A 26,953-nucleotide genomic window follows, 5' to 3' on the forward strand; every position below is an offset into this window, starting at 1 on the left:
ATACCAGAGTAGGAACCACGGATAGAACTTAAGTCTATAGGTCACTTATTTCTGGTTTCCTGATGATCTCTTATATCAATATTTTTCTGCTCTTATTTTGTTTTCAGTGGTTACTTAGTTCTATTCTTACATGGCCTAAGGTTTGCACTCACAGTGATGAATCAATGGGTGAATGGAACTACTTACCACTATGACATGAACTAAACAGGAGTGCCTAGCCATTAATACGTCCTTTCTGCTACAGTAGGAAGAGATGCCTTTCAGTGATGCATAATTAGTAAAAGCACTTGCCAAAGTTTAATTCTTTCCTTTCTAAATTTGGCAACTACCAATGTATATCATTGAGAAATTAATGTCTTATTTATATTTCCTATTTTGTCCTTCAGTAAATGAAGTGTTCTTCAATAAATTAAGATGTTTTGTTTGCTTTATTTGGTGCTCTGATTGATTAACGTGTAAACATTTCTATGTGGCAGTTTAGAAGCCGATCACAAAACCACATTTTACTTAGAGATGTTGTTGTATACTAAGCACATGGAGTCTTCAAGAATAAATGTGTAAGCACAGCACAGTACGGGTCGGACATTGTTTAGCATATCCCAAGGCACCTTGCACCAGTCGAGTCAAGTGTTATGTGAACCTCAGAGGTGTCTCTTTTTCATCTTGAGCATTCCCTCTTGTCACCTCCATTGTCATACTGCTTTCTGTTAGCTTTAGATGAATGCATTGACTGTGTTTGATGCTGTACTCCACTACATTATCCTCTTTATCAATTTTAGGCTTTGGGTTTCCTTAAGCCTAAATTCTGAACCCTAAATTACTCCAAAAGTCATGGACATACTGCACAGACCCTTGTAAATAATAAATCATATCATATGGAAAGTAGAGAGGGATGTGTGATGCTCAGGATCTCTGGTATATGTTCCTAGATGGTCAGCTGTATTAGGAGAACAGATAGCCAGGCCTCATGTCTATGGGTTCATCATCAAAGATTCAGCCTACCCCAGAACTATACAGAACAAAAATTGTGTCTGGACTGAATATGTATAGTTATTCTTTTCTCATCTAAGCCATGATGTTTAAACCACATAGCATTTATATTGTGTTAGGTATTTACGTAAGACATGGAAATGATTTAAAATATGCAGGATGTGTATATTTACAGCATAAAGAATGTACATAGGTTACATATAAAACTATGCCATTTTTAAAATAAGGGACTTAAGTGTCTGCAAGTTTTGGAAACTGTGGGTGAGATGGGTGGGTCCTGGAAAAAATTCCTCAGATACTAAGAGATAGCTGTATTTCTTAATCTTCCATTGTGTGCAGTTACAAAGAAAGCTGATAGCATAGTCCTGATAATTAAGAATCCTCCAAATAAGTGGAACATATTATACAGATTATAGGCTTATTTCCCCAAATCTTCAAAATAATTGAAACTTGTAATATAGTTTATACATATATTATCCTTCCTTTAATATCATAAACTGCCTCATTTATGCAGAGGTATAGACATGCAAAGAACAAAGATTATTGTTTAGAGTAAATGGAAAGAATTTCAAGAAAGTGTAGATCTTAGCAGAGATGTTTTTAGAAGGTTGTGGAGTTCTTGTAGAGGGCCTTGCCCAGAATTCCTCATGAAAACACTGAACTGGTTCTGATATTTGGTTTTTCTTTTCATAGGTTTTCTTGGGTATGTCATTGAATTTTGAAACCATGGCACCTCAGCTCTCCTGGCTTCAGTACTTCAGTATTCCTCATTATGGCTATATGGTGAGTTGTCTTCATCTGCCATTGTGACTGGGTTCCTAACCAGGGAACAAACAAAATCAAGCCCGACCCTCTAATTTCCTGTCCATGAACTGTGACTGTCTACTATCCATGAACTGTTTTTCAGAACAATGCATGAGTATTTCCTGTTAGCCTGGGTAACCACAGGTCAGGGATTCATCTGAGGTTTTGCTCAGTCACCTCATTGTTTGAGGGAGATTAAGGGTGAAAAATATTTTCAGAATAAAAGAAGGGTGGGAGACTGGAAAACAGCTTATTCTAAAAGGCAAATTAGAAGAGAAACAAAGACCATGAAGTACTCATAGCCATATTGGCTTTGGCAAGTTAATTGGCTCCAAAGAAAGCTGTGTCTTAATACAGTAGAACCAAATTTTTAACTACCAGACTTATAACTGGTTTTGATTGAAACAAACAAGAAAAGACTATTACCATAAATTCACAATATTCATTAAGTACCAATGCATTATTTGGAATACACTGTTTGTGGGGTTAAAATATTGGGAAAGAAGAAAGTAAATATGGGGCAATAACAACCAGAAGTCTCCCTTCTTGGCCAATTTAAAACATCACAACACTAGGCCTTTTGAGGATTAATCTGGAGGATGTAACTGAGATACTTCTTTGGCACTTTTGTTTTTCTCTTTGCGGTACTAGGGAGTGAACCCAGGCTTTTGCGCATACTCAGCATGTGCTCTAACACTTTGGTAGATCTCCAGCCCTTTTTCTTTTATCTTGACACAGGATCTGGCTAAGTTGAGTTGTCCAGGCTGAGCTTGAACTTGCAATTCTCCTACCTCAGCCTTTGAAATTTGAAAGTGTTTACCTTGTCCTGTTCCCCCTTGTATTATAGGCTTTGCAGCATAATGAATTTTTGGAGCAAAAGTTCTGTTCAGGACCCAATACAACAATGAGCAACTGCCGTCCCAGCTTTTTGATGTAAGTTTGTGTTCAGTGTCCTAAAGGATTTGCGTACTTTCTACAGTGATGTGATGTAGAAAGTCCCCTGGGCTTTGAAAAAATTTGAGTCTTTCCAGGGTCAACAAGAGTTTCTGAATCTGTTTTCTTACTATTAAAGTAAGCCATTGTGTACTAGTAATGCATGGGAACATGCTGTGCATGTATTTGACTGCAGTCAAAATTGTATTTAATGTGGAGAATTATCTGTTTTGAGCTTTTGAAAGACTGATATTTTAGTTGTGGTTTTGAATTAACAAGAGAAAAGAGAATGCCAGTATGTTTATTTCATAGATTTTCCAAATAGTATTAAAATAATTCTTAGTAATAACAAATTTTTATTATAAATTACTGAGAGGAAAATTTTCTTCCTTTCCCCCTTAATCCTGGTTTGATCTGGGTGTGACATCTTTGTAACACAAAGTCAGTGGCACATTGCTGGTCAGGATGAAGTGTATGGGAAAAGAAGAAGCAGATAAGGAGCCACCATGGGCTTCACACTTATATAAGGCTCATCCTCACAAGGCAAAGGAGGAAGCTTCTCTCCAGCAAAGAGAGGCCATGGATGTTTTTGAAACTTCTAAATTTGAAGAGATGCACAAGAATGGCAGCAGGCAATAATTGTGGCTGCACCAGGTTTTTTTTGTTTTTTTTTTTTTGGTTTGTTTGTTTTTGTTTTGTAACAGCTGCTTTTCTAAGCTGTGGCAAGACCACTTCATCCTGCTCTGCTTTAGCTGCTTTTGTAACCTGTGGCAAGACATTGCATCCTTCTCTGCTCCAGCTGCTACTTAAGATCCGACTCTGATTCCAGGCCCTGAGGGTGTCTTTCTGTAGCTCAGTATGTGTGATGCTCATCATAGTTTTGGTGCAAAAGCCTCCAGAGTATAATTCTGGCTGCAAGCCTTTGCTCCTCCCTGGTCCTAGTTTTATAATTCTTAGCCTGTGTTCTTTGAATGGCTGTCTTGTGAGCAGAACTATGGGGATCTTTGATCATCTTAGCAAGGGCCACAGGTGTCATCAGTTAAAGCTGAGGGTTCCCTACTAGGAGTATGTGAAAAATTACCTGAACAATATTTCCTTTGAAGAGAGCAGCATTACAAATTTGGAAATGAGTTCATCTTTGGAGGCTAGAAACTTGGTTCACAGTATGACTGCAAATTTGGTCAAGGTTGTTAATCCTAATTCTCCTCTTTAAAATATGTGTAATATCAATACCCCTTTAGATTTTTTTAGGGTTTAACTGAGTGTTTAGATGCAAATTGCTTGGCATGGTATCTAGCAAAATTGTAACCATTTAATGATTGTTAATTATTAGATATGAAGGGATAACACCTGGTTAACTGTAGGCTTCTTGGAAAAAGAAACAGTAAATATATTGAGTAAAATTTGACAGATACTAGGAATGAAATTGTAACTTTATTTGTGTTGAATTTCAGATGTACTGGCGAAGAATTCTTGATAATTCAGGGCCTCAATCTCTCACCTTGGAGCTTATGGATCAACCATCTGGGTTTGGCTTGTATGATGTTTGTCTTCCTCGTAATTGCCTATCTAAAAATGTTATTTCTTAAAAAACATTCTTAAATCTCTCTTTAATTTACTATGAATTACCCTCACATTAAAAAAGAGAACCTTGGTTTATTTTAAATATCCAATAAAGATTTTATATTATTTTCTGACCAGTTTCGATCAACAATTATTTTAATTAGAAAAATTTCACAAAAATCATAACAAACCATATTTTATGTGTCAGAACCAAGCAAAATACTGATGCTATTATGTATTGTATAATAGTTTTTATCTCATGAGACAGGAATGGAGAAGAAATCTAGTCCAATTTATTGACCTGAAAAAGAGGAATTGAATTTCAGAAACTCTTGACAAGTTGCCAACATCTCTCATATCAGTTTTCTCATCTTTTTAATAATAAGGGAGGTTACTATCACTCCAATTTTAAAAGTTTGTGACTCTGTAATTTTCTATTAATTAATAACATAAATGTTAACATCTGAAGAGATCTCAAGATGACAGAGGATGGCTGAATTTCCAATTGCTCCTTGGCTTGGATACAAGCAGCAGGAGTACTGCGTCTCAGCAAGGTAGGTGAAAAGGGGGAATTCACTGAAATTCAGTATTGTACAGTCAGAGTCTCATAAAGACTCATAATTTTGAGTGCATTGAAAAAAGAATAAGAAAAAATTCATTGGATTCTGCCGCAGTCCGGCTGCAGCAAAATAATGGGGGGGGGGGTGATGAACAACTTGTGTAGATTGTAGATTGATACAGCAGGAGTAGGAGCCATTTATTCCGTTTATTGTAGGATACGAGTGGTATTTATACATTCCACACAGCTTATCTAATTAACATAAACTAGATATAGCAGTCAACCAATCAGGAATCTCCACACTTAATGGCTCACTGGCGTTATTGCACAAACCACTCCCTCTGGCATTTTGCCAGGCGCCATCCAAACTTGTTTACAGACTCTAACAGGATTCAAGCTCTTTGCAGAAGTTGCAGTGTACCAAGTTCACCATGGAAGGGAGGGAAAATACAAACAGAAACACAATGGACCAATTTGTCAAGGAAAAAAATTCCTAGATCAGAAAAACAGTCTGAACTTAGCTGGTCCAGAGACTACACAGCAAAATGGCATTTAAAAATGATCCATTTTGTTAGTGGAAAGCAGAGAGCTGAGACTAGAGCCATTTTGAAGAGTTCATGCTGTACTTTCTGCTACCTGAGCATGGGAGATTGTAACAAACACTGCCATACTGTCCTGGCGAGCATCTACTGGGTGGTCTAGGGTGTACCTAGCAGAAAATGATTGAAACAGGCTCAGAAAAGATTATACCTGGGGAATTCAAGTAAGAAATATGGAAAGGAGTGCTATTTGCTTTCCTTTTGAGTCTGGACATTCACATGACCAGCTGAAGGGAACTGGGAAATTGAACAGATGGGTGTGAATACACTCAGATGCTAAACCTATTAAAGGCATATTTGTGGGCACCAGAGTGAGTGTGCCCAGTAGTGGGTTGGCTCCCCTGCCCTATAAATAAAATTCTTGGGAAGCTCATGAGATCCAGACTCCAAGCAGAGATTGGCATCTAGAGGTGTGTTGATATAATCACTCCAGAGCATATACCACTCTTCAGAGTCACTAAGTCCTAATTAGACTAAGTCCCAGCTGCTTAAACTGGTAAGAAGAAAAGCTGAAAGCTATCTCTACCAGCTTTGGTTTTAGACCGCTCCAGCTGACAGCTTCATGAGCAACAAAAAGAGGAAGGGGTTAACAACCCCCAGGCCTCCCTCTCCCTCTGTCTTTTCCTCCCTTCTCCCTCCCTCCATAACCCTAGAAGAAATGAATAGTGAGATAGTTGGACACAGGTAGTGACCATTTAGCCTCATTGACAGTTTTGAACACTTCAGTGAAGACAGTTCTTTCATTTTTCATTTAGAATTTTTTATTTTCTTTTTGGGTGTTCTTGCTGTGCTGATTGGTTCATGGATATATATATCTGTATTTGTTTCTTTTTTTCTATTTTTATAATACTAATTTTACCTTGTCTTTGAGGGTAGGATTTTTGTTCATTTTGATTTTGTTTTCTTTTTATATTTTTTCTCCCTTCTTCTCCACTAACATAATTCTCTTCTTTCTTTTTCACTTTACTTTGTTTTATATTATTATTATTATATTTTATTTTTGCAGGGTGGGTACTATGGATTGAATTCAGTGACACTCAACCACTGAGCCACATCCCCAGCCCTATTTTGTTTTTTATTTAGAGACAGGGACTCACTGAATTGCTTAGCACCTCACTTTTGCTGAGGCTGGCTTTGAACTCACAATCTTCCTGCCTCAGCCTATCAAGCCGCTGCGATTACAGGCATGTGCCACTGTGCTGGGCTATGATTTATCATGTTAATGTCCTCTACTTGTTACATCTCCTCTGCATTCTCTCTTTTCACATTTTGAACATTCTAAATTTTCTTGTACCTTCCTACCACATTTTATTTTCTCTTGATGAACTATGTTTTTAAAATCTTTTAGAACTATATGGTTTATATTCTTCTGTGCCTACCATTCATGTCAAGTTATTAGTATTGTGGATGGCATAATTGACATATGCTGTTTAATGCTAGATCTATTTCACAACTATTTATTGTTTTTTGCTGTTGGAAATTTCTAACCCCACTATTTCTGTTTTGGTGGTAATTAGTATTGTTAATGTCATAGTAGGCACTGGGCATATATTTTAATACTGAATGTTATTTCTTTTGATCATTGCTATTATTTGTTTCCCACTTTTTTGAGAGGTTCAGGGAGTCTACATGGACACTGTAAATTCACAGGGCAGAAATGCAGCTGGCGAACTAAACCCAGCCAAGAGAGAGTGCACCTTGCCCCACATATAAACTAAGCACAGCGAAACTTCAGTGATAATTTAATACAAAGAATAGCGGAGACAAAACCCCAAAACTAATGATCAAGTCTCAAGTAAGAATGGGTAGGGGAATTCTTTGGGTCCCACTCATGGACATTCACTCCTATAGAAAAACTGAATTAACAAAAAAGCTGTTAATGACCTCAGCCTCCCAAGTTGCTGGGATTACAGGCATGTGCCCCTGCGCCTGGCTATGTTTTATCATTTTAATATCCACTATTTATGAATATTAGAACTTCAGAACTTTAGGCCTTGAAGACAGGGTATATGAACTTGAATCCACAGAATGCAAAAAGGTAAAAATATAGAACATGACTAGAATATATAAGAACTCTGGGACAACATTAAAAGATCAAACCTAAGAATCATTGGGGTAGAAGAGCATATGGAAATACAAACAAAGGCATAAAGAATATTTTCAGTGAGACAGTTACAGAAAATTTTTCTTTCCCCATATATGAAATAAAGTAGACATACAGATGACTTGCAGGACTCCAAATAAATTATTCAATGAGAATCTCACCAAGACATATCATAATCAAAATGCCTAACAGAAAATAAGGAAAGAATGTTAAAAGCTGCAAGAGAGAAAATCAGATCATATTTAGAGGCAAACCAATAAAATTAGTTTCTGATTTTTTAGTTCAGATCCTAAAATCATGGAGGGTATGGACTGATATTTTCCAAGTCCTAAAAGAAAACAACTCCCAGCCAAGGTTACTATACCCAGCAAAGCTCAGATTCAAATTCAAGGGGAAAATAAAACCATTCCACAAAAAAAATCAATCAAAAAATTAATAAGTACCAAGCAAGCACTACAAAGAATACTCAAAGACAAACTGCACACAGAGGAACAAATTTTTAAAAACAAGAAAAAACAACTTCCAAACAGGGAAGTTCAAATAGAAGAATAACTCAATAATGGAGAATCAAAAGACAGGATAAAACATAGCAAAAAAATAAAATAAAAATAAAAAAGAAGCAGGAAACTATAAGTACATATCCGTACCAACACTGAAAGTTAATGGCCTCAATTCCCAAATTAAAAGACACAGATTAGCAGAACAGATCAAAAAACAATATTCAACTATATGCTGTTTACAAGCAACTCATCTCACATAGGCAAGGACATCTACAGGCTGAAGGTGGGGAGAAAAAAAATCTTTCATGCATACTGACCATGAGAACAAACAGGAATAGCTATTCTCATATCTGACAAAGCAGATTTCAAGCAAAAATTAATCAGAAGAGAAAAAGAAGATCACTACATTCTGGTAAAGGGAACAGTCTAAAAAGAAGATACAATAATAATAAACATTTATACCCCAAATGTCAACACACCCAATTACATTAAAAAATACTCCATAATATGAAATCCTGCAGAGACCCCTAACACAATAATACTGTATGACTTCAACACACCCTTATCACCAGTAGACAGGTCATCAAAACATAAAGTGAATAAAGGTATACCCAACCTAAGTAACACTATAATCAATTGGACCTAACAGACATCTACAGAATATTCCATCCCCAGATATCTGAATTCACCTTCTTAGTTGTGCAAGGAACTTTTTCCAAAACAGATCATATTCTCTGTCACAAAGCAAATGTTAGCAAATACAAACAAATCTATGTAATCCCCTGTACTTTAACAGAGCATAATGGAGTGAATTTGAAACTAAACAGCAAGAAAAATAATACAGACCACCTAAACACATGGAGAATCAACAATATGAAGAATGGATCAGAGAAAAAATGAGAACAGAAATCAAGAAATTCTTAGAAATGAATGAGAACAGAGATGCAACATATTGAAATTTCTGGGACAGTATGAAAGCAGTTCTAAGAGAACTTTATTTTTATCTTTTGAAACCTATTATCTCTTTTTTTTTCAATTGTTAATTTTTGTTGAATGTCACATGGGTTATTTACTGGGAGAAAAGGAAGTGACACTGCACACTATATTGTAGCATGAACTGAGGCAGGAAAGATTAAGGAACATTTTTCCAGGCTTCACCCAACTTTAATCAGCAGAGTTGATGTGAGCCTAAGGACCTCCCTTTTATCCAGCCCCAATGTTATGGCTATTATCAGAGGAGATAACTTCCTCAAAAGCAGCAAGATCATATTTTTAATAAGATTACCCAACCGTCCTGAAGAGCAAACTGAGACCTCCAACTTTAACCTAATTAACCTACGAGGGTAACGTCCTTGTTTAAGACTTCCAATGCATTGGCTTTAAAACCTGGTAATGAAAATTTGGCACATGTGCAATAAGCATTATGGGCAAGGCACAGGAATCTGTCAATCATCCCTCATTTACCATAAGCCACTCCTAGCAAAAATCCTGCCAGTGGCAAACAACTCAGAAGTGCATATTAGCCCAAATCCATCCCCTCTGAATCTTTGGAAAGACGTCTCTCTCTCTCTCTCTTTTTTTTTTTTTTTTTTGGTCCTGCTACACACTTAGGAGTGTATCTTCCTCTAATAAACTCTGTTAACTGCTTCTCTTTGTCTTGATGAAGTCTTATCACCATCCATGAAGCAGCCATCATCCAGGACCTACAACATAAACTGAATATGTCCAGTGATTAATCAGAAAAGTGTTGAAATCAGTGTCATGAATGGTCACTGAGAGTCATGCACACTTGTTGCACAGGCAATGACGTATAGATTGAAGAGCTAGCAGTGGAATTTGTACTTTATGTTAATACAGTTAAATATACTATGGCAACTTAAATTTGAATCAGGTTTCAAAGATCTGGTGTTATAGGATTAAACTGTGGTAATTGAACCTTATTTATTAATTTTCTGCACAGTGTGACATGCTTATATACACAGGAGATTTGCTAAAATATGGGCAACTGAGCCAGGCATGGTAGCCCACACTTATAATCCCAGTGATTTGGTGGGCTGAGACAGGAAGATCACAAGTTCAAGAACAGCCTCCACAATTTATCTAGGCCCTAAGCAACTTAGCAAGACCTTATCTCAAAATTAAAATTAAAAATGGCTGGGGTTATAGCTCAGTGTAAAGTATCCCTGGGTTCAATCCCCAGAACAAAAAAATTTTAAAATGTAGGCAACTATGAGACAGAATTCAGGAAAACAGGAATCTTGTGTTCCATGCAAGGGATTCTGATTTAAGAAGCTGAAGTTTTCACTTATCATATTCCCATGCAACATGGTTGGGGGCTTAAATCAATAGAAAAACAGAGTTAAGGGTCCATGCCGTGGGCCAACAGGATGTTGGGGGAAAATCTGAGTATGTTAAAAGTCTTTATTTATATAAATATTCTTTACTCAATAAAGAAGCCACACTGAGGAGGACCACAGCTGCACCCTTTGAGGTCCTGTCTTCTTCATCAGCAATCAAGGACTTGCTGAGAAGGTTTGAAAATGTTCTCAAGCCCCAGGCTGTGGCCTAAATCCAGGGACTTTTTTCCATTTACAACTACCCTGGAAGGTCAAAGATAAATGGCAAATAACTAAATATTTTTTTCCATTTAAAATTGTAATTAAAATAGAAAACCTGGAAACATCTTTATATTAGTTTCCCTTTCAATTGTTGTCTGAACTCAGGGACTCAAGGTGAAACACACTAGAGGAAATGTCTAAACAAATAAGGGCACTAACTTGGTAAGAGTCAAAAGGATTATTTGGGAATTGAATTCAGGGCATGAAAGAATTCCCAGAAATTAACTACAAACCAGCAACATTTCTATTAAGCCTTCAAAGTAGCAATCATTTAATTCCTAAAATATGGCAATCTAAACTTTATTTTTTAAAAATTCAATAGATCAGTATTGGTTTGGAAGTAATTGAAGTAATTCTCATTTTATCTTAGATTCTTTATTATCTTAGATTCTTTGCTTTTGCCTGCAAATGTCTCCTGGGTATTGAAAACAGGATGAATGACTACCTCCATTTTGCATCTGTCTTCTTTGCTATGAGATACTTTGGGTTCCAAGAATGATAGGTCTGATGGATAAACATCTTGTGATGAGAAAGAGGTAACCATTAGGCAACAACACTTTTTTTTTTTTTTTCAATTGCCAACAAGGCCTTGCTTGACTAACTCTGAGATAATGATAGATCAGACTACATCTGACCAAGATCACTGTTTGGGTGATCCCAAAGCCTCCACCTATGCCTCCACCTGTGCAAAATCCCAAAGCTCACTCTAATTTCCCTTTCTATAAAACCTTAAAGTCATTATCATAACCTTGAAGAGAAGGCTAAGACTAGGCTACATAAATCTAAACAAATAAGGGCACCAACTGTCTTTTTGTTGAAGCTACCCTGTTAAAAGATCCTTTCGTGCTTTTCATCATTACCTTTTCCATTTAATTTTTAGGGTGAGTGGCTAGAACTAATTTGTTGGATCCCCAGAGTCATGCCTCTGGTCTAGGAATCCAGCAATAACTTTGGGGAGCCAGCCAAGAGAAAGCACACCCTTTGTACCCTTTGGTCATTAGCCACCGGCAGGTACCAACTCTAAGTCAAGAGGGCAGAAATGGAGGGTCCCGTGCTGCAAAAAAAAAGCATTTATTTCAGGATGTCCCATTGCTTTCCACTCTGGGATAGGGTCAGCTGCTTTCTACTAATATTTGGTGGAACAGAGAAACAAATTCTGGGCTTTATGGGCCCCCACATCTGAGCCCTGGCAAATACTCCCTAGTGGTGCTCATCAAGTCTTACCCTTTCTTTTCCTTGTTTTTTTTTTTTTTTTTTTTTTTTGACACTCTTTGAGCCATTTCAGTATCTTTTGAACAAATTTGACTCTCAGTCATGTTTTTGCAATGAGTATCAAATTTTTATTCCGTAACTTTATGCTGACACCTTAGCAGGGACCTCTGTGGTGATTTACATAAAAATGGAAAGCATCAATTCTGTCTTGGTGCCCTCCAGGAGAAATCAGCTGTTTGTTCCACTTATAGTTATAAATCTATGAGCAAGATGAAGAAAATTGATATTGGAAAATGCACTCTGCTCGAATGTAATTGTTCTACATATTTTGATTGTTAGTCTGGTGGTTGCTAGTCTGTGTTGGTGATGATTGATTTAGAAACCAACATTTGAGCTAAAACTAGATCCTTCACTTCTGTTGGTGGGTGGGGTCTGTGAAAGTCAAGTTGCAGGCCTCTGCAGCCTAGAAAACACCTTTGTGTTAGCAGCTAATTAGCTGGCATCAGCTCAGAGGGTCTATCTGGCAAAGTCAGATTCCTCTCCACTACAACTGAGTGGCATGCTGTGGCTTTCAGGGGTAGACCCTAGCAGCTCACTGATAATTTCTTTCCAAGTTCTTGTCTGATAGATTTTTTTTAACCTGTTAGAATGCTCTAAAAAAAGGAAAAAAAAAAAAAAAAAAAAAAACCCACAGGGGACTCCTGTCTCAAGGGCTGTGATTCTGTCCATTAGCAGGACAGGTGGATTTTAAGGAGGTGATTAAAAGGCTACATTCCACATGTTCTCTGTTGGTGTTGTAATCACTTGTTAATTTGGGAGATAGTAATTTCAGAGATCTTCTTGTACCATCCCCAAAGTCTGGATTACTTGATTCTTATGGTGAGTGTGTACTCAAGGACAGATAAATCTGCCTAAGATGGGGACAAAAGGTAATCTTGTTTTGCCTGAGATTGGGTAGAGGGACAGACTAGGGAGAAGCAGGGAGAGAGAAAGAGAAAGAAACAAATTTATTTTAAAAAATAAGTTGCCGTGGCAGAGCAGCAAGGGCTGTGTATGCCCTTGATTTCTAAGGTTAGTTAAGACCCAGAGAATGACAGGCACCCTCTCTGGGCCCTTTGGTGAGCTGCCACATCTGCTAATTATGGAGATTGGGAGAACCCTAGAGAACAGGGACCCAACCAGTGCACATTCTACAAAGAAGAGGGCCCTTCTCTTTCTTTGACTTTCATCTCCAAGTTTGGGGTTTTAAACACCCTGCAGGCCAGTTTCATCCGTCTTAAAGTGTCAGTAACAAGTTATAACTCCAATATCTATGATTTTATAGTTACCCCTTTCATTTAATTGGGATAAGTAACTGTAAGTCCGCATTATATCCTATCAGTCCTATATGTAATGGCTTATTATCTCAAATTAACTCAGGTTGTTTTACTAGAAGCAGGACCTCTGCAAAACACTAATAGGCAACAGTTATAAAGTTTGCAAGGAAAATACACAATGAAGTCAACAGGGCAAAATATATTCAGTTTGTGTAATAGCTAACGAACCAAGTAAAATGATTTTTAAAATCTTAGTTATGTACTATATCCCCTGTTTATTTTGAAATCACATTAATCTTCACAACAAAATTTGATATTTTGATCATAACTCTAAAAATGAGCTCAAATCTAGCCTATTTTGGAGCCATTCTAACATGGAGTAAGGTGAGAGGCAGAGCTGTATCTCAGGTAAGGTGGGGATATTGACAAAAAAAACAAGACAACATTACATATAAAACATAAACAAAGGCTAAGAGTTTTTTCTTTGCTAGCAAAGCTATAAAACTTTTTTTCCTTTGTCTCAAAAAAATAGATAAACAAATAAATAAATAAAAATTTAAAAATAAATACAACCCTTCATGGCAGAGCAGAAAAGCATAAGGTGGATCACTGTTATAAGTGGAGATTGATAGGAGCCTCCCTTGGCCAAACTGAGGTCTCATTCTCTTTGGCAGAACCTCCTCAGATCCCTGTCCAGTGTCATATCTTTGGTAAACATGAAGGATCCACAAACCTACTCTGGTGAGTTTTACTGATTTTTTTTTTCTTTAAACTTTTGCCCTTTTATTTCATGGCTTTCTCTGTAAACCTCTCTACTTTCAGTTTCTCTTTCCTTTAATCAGAGGCTCATCCCTAGAAATGTGTGCTTGCTTATAAATGTCACTAAAGATAAGAGGCACTCCATCCTCTTGACCTAAAATTGGGCAACAGCGTCAGGGAGAACACCTCAAAATGTGTAGTAGCATCACAGGAAACCATCAGCACAACAGAACATCCATGGGTCAGAAGAAACTTATTTGCTCATCAAAAGGCACAAATAAGGGACTGGTCACCAAGTTTCTAGAGTAATGTCCCATTTTGTCAAATGTATAAGACATATACAAAGCCCTATGGAGAAAACCAACTTTTGGGTGACACCCAAGGGAGCTATCTCCAAAAATCATACAAAACTACAAATTGTAAACATTTCAGATCAAATGATGCCTCCTGAGCTATCTTAAGCTTTAATCTTTACCTTTTTCTTTCCATATGAGGATAAAACATAGTTTCTTTCTCTCTCTCCCTGTCCCTCCCTCTCTCCCTCTTGCTTATTTCTTCTCCTTTTTTTTTCTTGTGAATTATCATTTATAGAGTATAATACTCAGTCACTAGGAGTTACAGGGTTCATTTGATGAAACTGATGCTGTCTTTGGGACATGGCAAGAAAAAAATGTCTGGTGCTCCTAAATGCTCTGTCACTTCTGCCTTATTTCTGCGCATGCCCCCCCCACTCCCCCCCCCCCCCCCCCCCCCCCGCCCCAGAGCTATGTATTCTTTAGTTACAGGATACTTCCCAACAACCCCAGACTTTTCCTTTGATACATATAGCAGATTCCCATCTACTCTTATGTCCTCCTGTAACAACTTTGTAGGAACAGAAACTGAAATCTTAACCTTTTTTTTTTTTTTTTTTTTTTTGATACTGCATATTAACATTGCTCCTTGTCTCTCCCTTCATATTATGACCTTGATAAACATCCCCCTTAATGGTTTTAGTTGACCGGCAGTACAACAGCTCCCCCTTTAGGAGCAATTCTAGCATTGCTCCGACACCTATGATTTTGCCTTAAACCCTTACACTTTTGTAAAAGCTTGCCTTGAGACATGACTCCCATTGGTCTTTGGGGAGAATGCAGGGGTGAGGCATTCTGTTATTAAGTCCTTTTCCATCAGGTTCTATTTGACAGTGTCTAATTCAGGGAACCTCCAAAATCCCAATTTAAGAATGCTCTGTTTAATTGCTACATTAAAGATCTTAGTAGTCAGATACATTTAGATTATAATATATCATGGTCATTTTTTTTTTATTTACAAAAAAGTTGAAGACCCAAATTCTGTGTGTATCTTTTGCCACTTTTAAAATGGCTTGTAAATGATCTTGAGCAGGCTTGCAGGAGTCTGCAAAATTTCCAGGGACTCCTGGAAGTAAAATATCTATTTATTGGGGGCAAAAAGGCTTGGGCCCCCAATAAATTGCAGAAGGGATTGACTGGTATTGTCCAATCCCCGGTTAGGAACTTACTAGTACTATGTTTTTCTTCTAATTCAGAACACACAGATATGAATGTGAAGCATGCTATTTAAAGAACTCTGAGTAATTCAACCTCTATTTCAAATAATTCCCTTTTAGGTGTGTTCTTAATTTTTTTTTTCATTAAGGCAATCTAAAGAAATGCTTTGAGTGTTTTGTTTTGTCAAATTTAAAAAATCTTTTTATTTGTCCTTTTTAGGTATATGTGATGGTAGAGCATATTTTGACATATTATACATAAATGGAGTATAATATCTAATTAGGATCAATTCCATTCTTGTGGTTGTACATGATGTGGAGTTAACACTGGTCATGTATTCATATATGAGCAAATGAAATTTATGTGTAATTTAAGTGTCTTTCCCTTTCCCATCCTCCCTCTTTCCTCCATTCACCTTTGTCTAATCTAATGAAATTCTATTCTTCCCTCCCTGCCTCCCCTTATTGTGTGTTAGCATCCACATATAAGAAAGAACATCTGGCCTTTGGTTTTTTTTTTTTGAGACTGTATTATTTCACTTAGCATGATATTCTCTAGTTCATCCATTTACAGGCAAATGCTATAATTTCATTCTTTTTTATGGTTGAGTAATATTCCATTGTGTATATATATCACGTTTTCTTTATCTATTCATCTGTTGAAGTCTGCCACATGACCAGCACGCAAGCTTCATAAAAGAGGTTCGAAGCATAAAAATTAACTAGTGAGTTTTAAAATTAAAGAGACATATTCTCGTTACCTTTAATGCCCAGCTCCAGAGACGGCTTCTCCTACCTTCCACCTCCAGCAACCTAATGCAGTGGCGAGGTTAACACAAGAGGCTATCGAGAGAGAGAGAGAGAGAGAGAGAGAGAGAGAGAGAGAGAGAGAGAGAACAAGCCAGGGAGTGAGCTTTTATTGGGGAACAAAAAATTCAAGGGAAAATTCCATCCAATGAAGGTCGAGGGGGGCAGCATCCCAAGGTCAGGGTCAGTGATTGGTCTTCGGGTCAGTGGCCAGGCACACCTCCACACGGACAAGCCCTCGCACCTGGGACAGGGTGGAGAAGGCTCCGACACAGTTGTCTAAGCACCTCTCACCCAGCCAGGGAGGTAACTCAAAATCATGTGCGAGAATGGCTTCCCACATTGAAGTGCACCTACCTTGGTTCCATAGCTTAGCTATTGTGAGTTGAGCTGCTGTCAACATTGATGTGGTCACATCACTATAGTATGCTGATTTTAAGTGCTTTGACTATATGCAGAGGAGTGAGGTAAGTGGGTCAAATGTTGGTTCCAGTCCAAGTTTTTTTGAGGAATCTCCATACTGCTTTTCATAGTGGTTGTACCAATTTGCAGTCCCACCATCAATAAATGAGTGTACCCTTTCCCCCACATCTTTGCCAACATGCATTATTACTTGTATTCTTGATAACTGCCATTCTGACTGGAGTGAGGTGAAATCTCAGTGTAGTTTTTTTTTATCATTATTTTATTTTTTTCATCTTTCATACATTTGATTCAAGTGAGTTATGCACTTCCATTTTTACACCAAATACAAATTGCAGAATCACATCAGTTACACATTCACAATGTTTACATAATGCCATATTAGTGACTGTTGTATTCTGCTGCCTTTCCTATCCCCTACTATCCCCCCTCCCCTCCCCTCCCATCTTCCCTCTCTACCTCATCTGTTGTTGTTCAGTTCTTTCCCTCCCCCCCATTTCCCCTCACAACCTCATATATGTGATTTCGTATAACGATGAGGGTTTCCTTCCGTTTCCATGCAATTTCCCTTCTCTCTCCCTTTCCCTCCCATCACTCATCTCAGTTTAATGTTAATCTTTTCCTCATGCTCTTTCCCCCTGCTCAGTTCTTAGTTGCCCTCCTTAAATCAAAGAAGACATTTGGCATTTGTTTTTTAAGGCTTGGCTAGCTTCACTTAGCATAATCTGCTCTAATGCCATCCATTTCCCTCCAAATTCTATGATTTTGTCATTTTTTAGTGCTGCATAATACTCCATTGTGTATAGATGCCACATTTTTTTTATCCATTCATCTATTGAAGGGCATCTAGGTTGGTTCCACAGTCTAGCTATTGTGAATTGTGCTGCTATGATCATTGATGTGGCAGTATCCCTATAGTATGCTCTTTTAACGTCCTCAGGGAATAGTCTGAGGAGGGCGATAGCTGGGTCAAATGGTGGATCCATTCCCAGCTTTCCCAGGAATCTCCATACTGCTTTCCATATTGGCCGCACCAATTTGCAGTCCCACCAGCAATGTACAAGTGTACCCTTTTCCCCACATCCTTGCCAGCACTTATTGTTGTTTGACTTCATAATGGCTGCCAATCTTACTGGAGTGAGATGGTATCTTAGGGTGGTTTTGATTTGCATTTCTCTGACTGCTAGAGATGGTGAGCATTTTTTCATGTACTTGTTGATTGATTGTATGTCCTCTTCTGAGAAGTGTCTGTTCAGGTCCTTGGCCCATTTGTTGATTGGGTTATTTGTTATCTTATTGTTTAATTTTTTGAGTTCTTTGTATATTCTGGAAATTAGGGCTGTATCTGAAGTGTGAGGAGTAAAGATTTGTTCCCAGGATGTAGGCTCCCTATTTACTTCTCTTATTGTTTCTCTTGCTGATAAAAAACTTTTTAGTTTAAGTAAGTCCCATTTGTTTATTCTTGTTATTAACTCTTGGGCTATGGGCGTCCTATTAAGGAATTTGGAGCCCGACCCCACAATATGTAGATCGGAGCCAACTTTTTCTTCTATCAGGTGCAGATCTCTGATTTGATATCAAGCTCCTTGATCCATTTTGAGTTAACTTTTGTGCATGGCGAGAGAAAGGGATTCAGTTTCATTTTGTTGCATATGGATTTCCAATTTTCCCAGCACCATTTGTTGAAGATGCTATCCTTCCTCCATTGTATGTTTTTAGCCCCTTTATCAAATATAAGAAAGTTGTAATTTTGTGGATTGGTTTCTGTGTCCTCTATTCTGTACCATTGATCCACCTGTCTGTTTTGGTACCAGTACCACGCTGTTTTTGTTACTATTGCTTTGTAGTACAGTTTGAACTCTGGTATTGCTATACCTCCAGATTCACACTTCCTGCTTAGAATTGCTTTTGCTATTCTGGGTCTTTTGTTATTCCATATGAATTTCATGATTGCTTTATCTATTTCTACAAGAAATGCCATTGGGATTTTGATTGGCATCACATTAAACCTGTAGAGAACTTTGGGTAATATCGCCATTTTGATGATGTTAGTTCTGCCTATCCATGAACAGGGTACATTTTTCCATCTTCTAAGATCTTCTTCTATCTCTCTCTTTAGGGTTCTGTAGTTTTCATTGTATAAATCTTTCACCTCTTTTGTTAGGTTGATTCCCAAGTATTTTATTTTTTTTGAGGATATTGTGAATGGAGTGGTTTTCCTCATTTCCATTTCAGAAGTTTTGTTGCTGATATACAGGAATGCCTTTGATTTATGCATGTTGATTTTATATCCTGCCACTTTGCTGAATTCATTTATTAACTCTAGCAGTTTCTTTGTAGACCCTTTTGGGTCTGTTAAGTATATTATCATGTCATCCGCAAATAGCGATAATTTAAGTTCTTCTTTTCCTATTTTTATGCCTTTAATTTCTTTTGTCTGTCTAATTGCTCTGGCTAGTATTTCAAGAACTAAGTTGAATAGAAGTGGTGAGAGAGGGCATCCCTGATTTTAGAGGGAATGTCTTCAGTTTTTCTCCATTTAGAATGATGCTAGCCTGAGGCTTAGCATATATAGCTTTTACAATGTTGAGGTAAGTTCCTGTTATCCCTAGTTTTTCTAGTGTTTTGAACATAAAGGGATGCTGTACTTTGTCGAATGCTTTTTCTGCATCTATCGAGATGATTATATGGTTCTTATCTTTAAGTCTATTGATGTGGTGAATAACATTTATTGATTTCCGTATATTGAACCAGCCTTGCATCCCAGGGATGAATCCTACTTGATCATGGTGCACAATTTTTTTGATATGTTTTTGTATTCAATTCTCCAGGATTTTATTGAGAATTTTTGCATCTAAGTTCATTAGAGATATTGGTCTGTAGTTTTCTTTCTTTGAAGTGTCTTTGTCTGGTTTTGGGATCAGGGTTATGTTGGCCTCATAGAATGAATTTGGAAGAGCTCCTTCTTTTTCTATTTCTTGAAATAGCTTGAAAAGTATTGGTATTAATTCTTCTTTGAAGGTTTTGTAAAACTCTGCTGTATACCCATCCGGTCCAGGGCTTTTCTTGGTTGGTAGTCTTTTGATGGCCTCTTCAATTTATTCCTTTGTTATTGGTCTGTTTAAATTGTGTGTGTCTTCCTGACTCAATCTGGGCAGATCATATGACTTAAGAAATTTATTGATATCTTCACTATCTTCTATTTTATTGGAATATAGGGTTTCAAAATACTTTTTAATTATCTTCTGTATTTCTGTAGTGTCTGTTGTGATATTGCCTTTTTCATCCCGTATGTTAGTAATTTGAGTTCTCTCTCTTCTTCTCTTCGTTAGCATGGCTAAGGGTCTGTCGATCTTATTTATTTTTTCAAAGAACCAACTTTTAGTTTTATCAATTTTTTCAATGTTTTTTTTTTGTTTCAATTTCGTTGATTTCCACTCTGATTTTAATTATTTCTTGTCTTCTGCTACATTTGCTGTTGTTTTGCTCTTCCTTTTCTAGGGTTTTAAGATGTAGTGTGAGTTCATTTATTTGTTGGTTTTTTCTTTTTTTGAGGAATGAACTCCAGGAAATGAATTTCCCTCTTAAAACTGCTTTCATTGTGTCCCATAGATTCCGGTATGTTGTGTCTGTATTGTCGTTTATCTCTAGGAATTTTTTTATTTCCTCCTTTATATCTTCTGTAACCCATTGATCATTCAGTAACATATTGTTCATTTTCCAGGTGATGCAGGATTTTTCCTTCCTTCTTTTATCATTGATTTCCAGTTTCATTCCATTATGGTCAGATATGGTGCATGGTATTATCTCCACACCTTTATATTTACTGAGAGTCGCCCTATGGCATAATATATGGTCTATCTTTGAGTAGGATCCATGTGCTGCTGAGAAGAATGTGTATCCACTTGATGATGGTTGATATATTCTATATATGTCGGTTAAGTCTAGGTTATTGATTGCGTTATTGAGTTTTATAGTTTCTTTGTTCAGCTTTTGTCTAGAGGATCTGTCCAATGGCGAGAGCGGTGTGTCGAAGTCCCCCATAATTATTGTGTTGTGGTCTATTTGACTCTTGAACTTGAGGAGAGTTTGTTTTATGAACGTTGCAGCACCATTGTTTGGTGCATACAAATTGATAATTGTTATGTCTTGATGGTGGATGGTTCCTTTTAACAGTATATAGTGTCCTTCTTTATCCCTTTTGATTACCTTAGGTTTGAAGTTGACTTTATTCGATATGAGTATGGCCACTCCTGCTTGCTTCCGAGGGCCATGTGAGTGGTATGATTTTTCCCAACCTTTCACCTTCAGTCTGTGTATGTCTTTTCCTATCATATGCATCTCCTGAAGGCAGCATATTGTTGGATTTGTTTTTATAATCCAGGTTACTAGCCTATGTCTCTTGATTGGTGAATTTAAGTCATTAACATTTAAGGTTACAATTGAAATATGGTTTATACTTTCAGTCATGTTTCTTTCTTTATTTATTTTAGATTGGCTAGTTTTCCCTCTTTGGTTATTTTTCTCCCCCTTTACTGAGATACCTACCACTGTTAGTTTTGGGCGCTATTTTTCAATTCTTCTTCTTGTAGTATTTTGCTCAAAATGCTTTGCAGTGCTGGTTTTCTGGCTGCGAATTTTTTTAGCTTTTGTTTATCGTGAAATATTTTAATTTCATTGTCAAATCTGAAGCTTAGTTTTGCTGGATACAGTATTCTTGGTTGGAATCCATTATTTTTCAGAGTTTGAAATACGTTGTTCCAGGATCTTCTCACTTTCAAAGTCTGTGATGAAAAATCAGTCATTAACCTAATTGGTTTACCCCTGAATGTAATCTGCCTCCTTTCTCTCGTAGCTTTTAGTATTCTCTCCTTGTCCTGTATGTTAGCTATCTTCATAATTATGTGTCTTGGAGTTGGTCTATTATGGTTTTGGATGTTTGGGGTCCTGTAGGCTTCCAGGATTTGGCAATCCATTCCATCTTTCATCTCTGGGAAGTTTTCTAGGATTATTTCATTTAATAAGTTATCCATTCCTTTGGACTGAACCTCTGTGCCTTCTTCTATCCCAATGACTCTCAAATTTGTTTTTTTGATGAGATCCCCTATCTCTTGGATAGATTGCTCGTGAGATTTAAGCATCTTTTCTGTGTTGACTATATTCTTTTCAAGTTGATAAACTTTGTCTTCATTATCTGATGTTCTGACTTCTACTTGATCTAGTCTGTTTGTAATATTCTCATTAGCGCTTTTAATCTGATTTATGGTTTCTTGCATTTCTAGGATTACAGTTTGATTTTTTTTAAAAACCTCTATCTCCTGGTAAAGCTCATTCTTTGCGGATTGAATTTGTGTGTTTAGTTCCTTTTCAAAATATACTTTCAATGCTTGGACTTGCTGTCTCATGTCTTCTCTAATATTCCATTCCATCTGAGTTAGGTATGCCTTGATTTCTTTCCCTGTCCATGTTTCTGATTCTTCTAGGTCCTCCTGTATATTTAGGTTGTCCTGCATTGTTTTTAACCCTTTTTTCCCTTGTTTTTTCATGTTGATCACATTGCTTTCCAACTCTGTTTGACTGCTTTGTAACTGCTTTCTCCTATACATTTGTTTTTGCTTTGTATATCTCTGTTGTCTCTCTTTTGTGGTGGGAGATTATGCCTAGATATGTTGGGCTTTGTTGTACTTTAAAGCTGATTCATTCAATTCATATAAGGCTTCTAGGTTCTGTATGCATATAGTGATTTGTTGTTTGTTCTTAGGACTATATGTTTAGGTTAGGTGCTATGGTGGTATGATGGTTAGTATGTCTTGGCTACTTTAGAAGATTGCTCCACTGAAGTTAGATACTACCCGGCAATTGGATCAGGGTGTTGGTAGTAGCTAGGTATTTAGGAGTCTTATTGTCAGCCTCGAGACATTCACCTATTTGCATATAGACAATTACACGAAATGGAAGATGTAACGCTTGGGATGAAAGTTGGGGGGGTAGGGGAATGAAGGTGCTCTTTAAAGGAAAAAAGGATAGAGATAGAGATAGATTAGAGGGGAATGAAAAGAACAATAAAACTTGAAATGGGATAGAAAGAGAGAAGGAAAATGGGAGAAAGGAACAGAGAGAGAAGAAGGAGAGAAAAAAAAATATCGACAACAGCAACAACAACAACAAAAAAATTAAAGTCTTAGAGATCCACCTTCTTCTCTTCCAGTAGGCGGAGCTGTGCCCTCCAAGCGGAGCGTCTGCTCTCTACCTGCCAAGAGCTATCTCTGTAGGGCGTCTCCTGGGAGTCTCTCAGACTTGTCAGTCCAGAGCTGTTTCACTTCTCCAGCCCTTAACCCCCTTCCTCCTGTCAGCCAGCCAGCCAGGTCCTGTTCCCCAGAAGTGACTCCCCCAAGGTCTAGTTACACTTGCAGACCCACCGCGTGTCCCTTTTAAGCCCCAGTGCTGTGGTAAACTGGCGGCTAAGACCTTGGTGGTCACCACTGGTGATATAGGGGGCTGGGGGTCTGGGATCCCCTCTGCTTCCCTACGGACACGCCCCCTGAGAAGTCAATGAAGTTTCCTGGCTGCTTGTATCAGAATGGGGAGTCACACACCTGCTAAAGTGGATTCTGCTGGGAAGGAATTCCGCCGGCCGAACTCTGATGAGGTCACCTCTCTGCTATGGCGGGCCCCAGGCTCCTTGCCGGAGTGTCCAAGGGGAGGGGTGGGACTGGTCCTGCCCGGTTCGCCTCAGCTCCTGGCTCGTGAAGGCTTGGCTAAAGACTTCTTCCTGCCAAGCTGCGTCTTGGAGGTTAGCAGGTCCCAGTCACTTTGGCTACGGGCGGGTGGACGGATCTGCCGCTCGTGGACTGTGGCTGTGGATCTGGCTCTCCGCGTCTGTGGCAGGGTTTTGCTCGTCCAGGTCACACAGACGCTTCAAAAAAATCCTAGTAGCTCCCGGCCGGTCTCTCTTCAGTGGAATTTTGCTAGGAGATTCTCCGTTGGTTGAATCCAAGCGTTATCCATGCGACTTTATGACCCCATCACTGGGGGTGTATTGAAAGCGCTGCCTCTCTGCCCGCTGCCATGTTGGATCCCCCCTCATTGTAGTTTTAATTTGCATTTCTCTAATTTCTAGAGATGTTGAACATTTTTATATGTTTGTTGACCATTGATATTTACTCTCTGAAATGACTGTTCGTTTGCCCACATGACCACAGTAAAAATTGGTAAAGGAAAAAATTTGGCTAAAAAATGGCATTTAAAATTTTATCACAACATTTTAGTTTGATCTATTTAGTAAACAAGAAGGGAAATGGACTGAAATCCTGCATGGTCAGGTTTTCATGACCCTATATCAACTCCCCAGATCATAGGAGCTCATGCAAAACGTGCTACGCTTATGTTCTCCTGAGGAAAAGAAAAAAAAAATCAGATTCTATGGAAATCTGTTTTTTGGGCACCCCAAGCAGAACTTTCCTGCACAATGCACACAAAGAACTCAGGTTAAAAAGAAAAAAAAAATCAAGCCACAACTTTGGAGAATCTTCCTTCCTCTGAATATGATCCTGCAGAATCTTCAATCTATCACCCCCTGTCCCCTGCCCCCTACACTGGCACTTTCTCCTGGTATCCTTTATACTCTAATCTTACTGGGGAAACAGCCCAGCCAGCACCACACAAAATGGAATATCTTACCACTGAAGAAGTTAAAAATCTTCAAACATTTGTCCAATTTGTTTACAGAATGACAGAGAACAAGGTACGATGAGAATACGTGACCTTTTATTCATGGCTGATTTAACTCAGTGCAAACAAAAACTGAGTTTACTGTCAGAGGACCCTAGAAGATTTATAGGTGAGTTTCAAGGGTAGACTATTTCTTTTGACTTAACATGGGCTAATATTCAGATAATCCTTTATGCCTGTTGCAGCCTGAAGGAAAAGGTCTATATTTGGGCCACTGGCCAAGCTTATGTAGAGGAAGTCGTTATGACCACACACACTCAGCTTGTAAGAGGAACTGCAGTGCCCAGACAAAAGCCTAATTGGAATTTTTAGATCCATAGTGTAGATCTGAAAATGTACAATCATATGATCACTTGTTCAAGGAAAGAATGAGAAGTGTATACATAAATGAGTTAATGAAAATATTAGGGCAATAACACAGGATTGTATATAAAAACCCTGCTCTTTTCTTGGGACGGCTGTCAAAAGCCCTCTGAAAATATACAAATGTTGATCCCAGGTTCCATGAAGGACAAATTTTGCCGGGCACATATTTTTTTTTTCCATTTCTTTAGCCAATTTGCTCCAGAAATTTAAAACAACAACATCATCATCAACAATAACAAACCTTTAAAAACAGAATGTGGGTTCTCATATCCCTATTAGTCTACTTTTAAATTTGGCCTTGGGTATTCTCAACAAGAGGAACAAGGTAGAAGATACCATAAAGGCTCAGAAGAGATGATAGCAGGCAAGAGAACAAGCCCAATTTCCGCAGTCCGGCTGCAGCAGAATAAGCGGGAGGTGACGAATAACTTGTGTACGTTGATACAGCAGGAGTAGGAGCCGTTTATTGTAGGACAGGAGTGGTATTTATACATTTTACATAGCTTATCTAATTAGCATAAAATAGATACAGCAGTCAACCAATAAGGAATTTCCACACTTAATGGCTCACTTTTGTTACTTCACAAACCACTCCCTCTGGCATTCTGCCAGGCACCATGCAGACTTGTTTACAGACTCTAACATTTCTCTGGCAAAATAACAGGTGCCAATCTGACTTGTTTACAGACCTTAACATTTCCCCCTTTTGTTTAATTTAAATAACGACCATAGTGTTTTTTACAGAAACACCATAAATAACCTGCTAGAAACAGAAAGGGAGGATACAAAATGTTATAATACCAAGCCAATTGATGGCTCCATGCAAGAAGCCCTTGGAAAAATTATACCAGCAATGACACCGTTAGCAAAGATAACAAGTTACAATTTGTTGTAGATTACAGTTTGTTGTCTCAGTTCAGATAAAGCAGTGTCTCAATAGATTAACTCACAGTCCAGGTAAATCACAGTCCAGGTAAGTTCTGCAGGCAGCTAGCTTAAGTTGTAGCAACAGAAAAAGCAACAGCTCCGAAGTCTCGTCCGTTTCTCAGCCGAAGGGTTCTCAGCAACACTGTAAATTCTTTCACCTTTCTTTTCATTATATTTAATAATTCTGTTCAGGATAATGTAAATTGTTCAAAAAATTGTTTTCTTAGTGCCTGTTGGAATGTTACATAATTTTTTTTCTTAGCATCATTGCCAGAATTCCTATCTTCATCCCAGTGCTGGTGAAGACAAAGATAAAACCAAACTACAGCTTCCTCGATAGTTATCACAACAAACTGTATAAACTGATGCATCAATGAATAATAACTCAACAAGTAATGCTCAATCAAGGAGTCGATTTACTTTGGGAGGAAATGGACATATTGACAGATTCCTCTGCTTTGAACTGCTTGTAGAACTTGCCTGGACTATGTATCACTTGTATGCATTGTGAACTATCTGTTGGTGCAGTGAATTGTGGTAGTGCTGGAGTATTTTCGCTCATGGTGTCACCGGTGGTACAATTTTTCAAAGGAGCCGTCAATTGGCTTAGTGTCATGGCATTTTGCATCCTCCTCCCTTCTACTAGTGATGGTCTAAAATTTGGGGGCCAACAGAGGTAAGGCAAAGAACCTCACCCCCCCCCCACTGGCACCAAGGCCAAATTTGGGGGCCAACAGAGGTGAGGCAAAGAATATCACCCCCCCACTGGTGCAAAGGCCTATCCACAAGTATGGCTGTATGCTGGACCGGTAGTCAGTGATGGGTATGATCCAATTGCAGTGGTACCAACCTAAGACAGGAGGCTGACGCCTAGAGGTCAGTTCATCCGATGACAGGTAAGAACCATATGTTGAATTGGACTACCTAACAGGCACGGTCCCTAAGCCACATTGCTTGTTGTTTAATTAAACAGAAGGGGGGAGATGTTGAGAGCCAGCGGAGTCTGTATGGCCCCTGACATTTTGCCAACAGTATTGATTGACAGGCGAGGCATTACTATCCGCCTCTGCCGCTACTTTTGAGTTCTCGCACTACTTTCGAGCTCTCATGGGGATTTCCAGGGATTCCCCGAGAGTTCCCATTGGTTGGGGAAGTGCAGGAGGAGGGTTTACCGGGGGAGATATTTCCGGCTGTGGGGTTCCTGGAGGAGCCGCATGGCATTCAGGAGAATT

The 26,953-nt window shown here is 38.2% G+C and overlaps 1 protein-coding gene and 1 long non-coding RNA gene across 9 annotated transcripts in view; both read left to right on the top strand.

Moving 5' to 3' along the window:
• The window catches only part of LOC143406466 (broad substrate specificity ATP-binding cassette transporter ABCG2-like), a 54,688-nt gene extending 50,058 nt beyond the window's left edge, over positions 1-4,630 (top strand). For all 8 annotated transcript variants that reach the window (XM_076865203.2, XM_076865201.2, XM_076865207.2 and 5 more), the window contains 3 exons: positions 1,684-1,773; positions 2,642-2,727; positions 4,182-4,630. In XM_076865203.2, coding sequence (XP_076721318.1) covers positions 1,684-1,773; positions 2,642-2,727; positions 4,182-4,329 — 324 coding nt within the window. In that variant the 3' untranslated portion in view covers positions 4,330-4,630. The remainder of the gene's footprint in view (positions 1-1,683; positions 1,774-2,641; positions 2,728-4,181) is intronic.
• Positions 4,631-4,737: 107 nt separating this feature from the next.
• Positions 4,738-26,953, top strand: LOC143406307 (uncharacterized). Its single transcript, XR_013092190.2, has 4 exons — positions 4,738-4,844; positions 13,873-13,939; positions 24,426-24,537; positions 25,984-26,953. It is a non-coding gene; the product is annotated as an uncharacterized LOC143406307 (long non-coding RNA).

This window comes from Callospermophilus lateralis, chromosome 8, assembly GCF_048772815.1.
Source record: "Callospermophilus lateralis isolate mCalLat2 chromosome 8, mCalLat2.hap1, whole genome shotgun sequence".
NCBI classification, from domain to species: domain Eukaryota; kingdom Metazoa; phylum Chordata; class Mammalia; order Rodentia; family Sciuridae; genus Callospermophilus; species Callospermophilus lateralis.